Source organism: Arachis hypogaea, chromosome 15 (genome assembly GCF_003086295.3).
Source record: "Arachis hypogaea cultivar Tifrunner chromosome 15, arahy.Tifrunner.gnm2.J5K5, whole genome shotgun sequence".
NCBI lineage: Eukaryota > Viridiplantae > Streptophyta > Magnoliopsida > Fabales > Fabaceae > Arachis > Arachis hypogaea.
Window position 1 is genome coordinate 120,656,357 of NC_092050.1, and position 1,712 is coordinate 120,658,068.

General features: G+C 44.6%; 1 protein-coding gene across 1 annotated transcript; it reads left to right on the top strand.

Moving 5' to 3' along the window:
- On the top strand, nucleotides 1-1,362 carry LOC112748771 (uncharacterized). Its single transcript, XM_025797014.1, has 2 exons — nucleotides 1-643; nucleotides 956-1,362. Exons 1-2 carry the CDS (start codon nucleotides 1-3, stop codon nucleotides 1,360-1,362), a joined length of 1,050 nt encoding a protein of 349 aa, XP_025652799.1.
- The last annotated feature ends 350 nt before the right edge of the window (nucleotides 1,363-1,712 follow it).

Consider the following 1,712-nt stretch of genomic DNA (forward strand, 5'->3'; position numbering starts at 1 on the left):
ATGCAACGAGATAGGGAGACTCTTTATGAGTACTGGGAGAGATTTAAGAAGCTGTTGGAAGCTTGCCCCCACCACCGTATTGAAGAGTTGGTCCTTATTAACTATTTTTGTCAAGGGATGAACCCCCAAGATAAGCTTCTCCTAGATGCCTCTAGTGGAGGATCCCTCACCAAAAACAAGACCGCCGAGGAAGGTTGGGAAATCATAGCGGACTTGGTAGACTCCACTCAACGCTCAAGGGCAAGAAACCCACAACCAAAAGCTTTAAGTGAAGTTTCTCCTTCCGGAGATGCCGTTTTGACAAAGACCCTCGGTGAGATGACAATTTTGTTGAGACAAATCACCCAAGGGCAACAACTTCCCCAAGCCTTGATATCTTCTCCACCTCAACCTCCAAGAATTGAAGGACCACCAAGATCATGTGGTATTTGTGCTTGTAACAACCATTACACTGATAAGTGCCCTCAACTCCAAGAGGACACTACATTAGCGGTAGCCAATTCATACCCACAAAGACCCAACTACAATCAACATGGAAATCAAAACCAAGGGTGGAGGGATAATTCTAATCAAAGGTGGAACCAAGCCCCACAAGCTCAACCTTACCTAAGCCAACAAGCCTACTATCATCAAGCTCCTCAAGGTCAACCACAATACCAACAATCCTACCAAAAACCTCCAAAATCTCAACCTCAAGGGAGGTATCAACACCCAAATAGTAGACCTAACCCTTCTCAAGGCAATCAAGGTCCTCTTCCTAATCAACCCTACATGAATGATACACTCCAAACCTTTATGCAAGAGCAACGGGAATTTCACAAGAAACAAGAAGCGTATATGTCTACAATTGGTGAAGCACTCACCCGTCTGACTCTTTCGCCCCCCAACTATACACAATGCCCAACAAGCCTCAACTTCTAATGGTTTTCCCTCACAACCTCAACCGAATCCTAAGGGAGAATCAATGCTATCACCCTTAGGAGCGGCACTAAGTTGGATGAAATTGGTGTTGTGCCTACAAGTTCGAGTGAGGAAACCCACAAGGAAAAGGTGGGAGATGATATGGGAGTGATGAAGGATGAAGAGGAAGATGTTGAGAAGGATGAGGAGGGACCGCTCAAGGCCAAGGAGCCAAAGAGAAAAAATTCGATTGAAGAGCCTATGCCCATTCCATTCCCAACTTTGGCCAAGAAGGCCAAGAAGCAAAAACAACTTGACCCCAACATGGTAGAAATTTTCAAGAATGTTGAAGTCACCGTCCCTCTATTTCAAGCCATTCAACATGTTCCCAAATATGCCAAGTTCCTCAAAGATCTTTGTACCCACAAGGAGAAAATTGGCGAACTCAAAAAAGGCCGGTAGATGATTCTATCTCTTCTCTAATTCCTGAAAAATGCAATGATCCCGGCCCATGTTTGGTTACTTGATTAATTAGCGGGATAAAGTTCACAGACTGTATGTGCGACTTGGGGGCGTGCGTAAGCATTATGCCACTCTCCATTTATGAGAGATTGAACTTGTCACCCTTAAAGAGGCCCGGGGCGATATTCGTGTTGGCCGATAAGAGCATTATATCAGTTGTGGGGATTGTAGAAAATGTTCTGGTTAACATCCAGGTTTACTCTTCCCGGTAGATTTCCACATTTTGGAGACTCATCCCATTAACTCAGACAAGCCATCATCCATTCTACTTGGAAGGCTGTTTCTAAAGA

Excerpts from the sequence above, each read along its gene's own strand:
- LOC112748771 (XM_025797014.1), top strand. The coding sequence starts at position 1 with ATGCAACGAGATAGGGAGACTCTTTATGAGTACTGGGAGAGATTTAAG. Across the intron at positions 644-955 it reads CTATCATCAAGCTCCTCAAG|GGAGAATCAATGCTATCACC; the intron begins GTCAACCACAAT and ends CCGAATCCTAAG.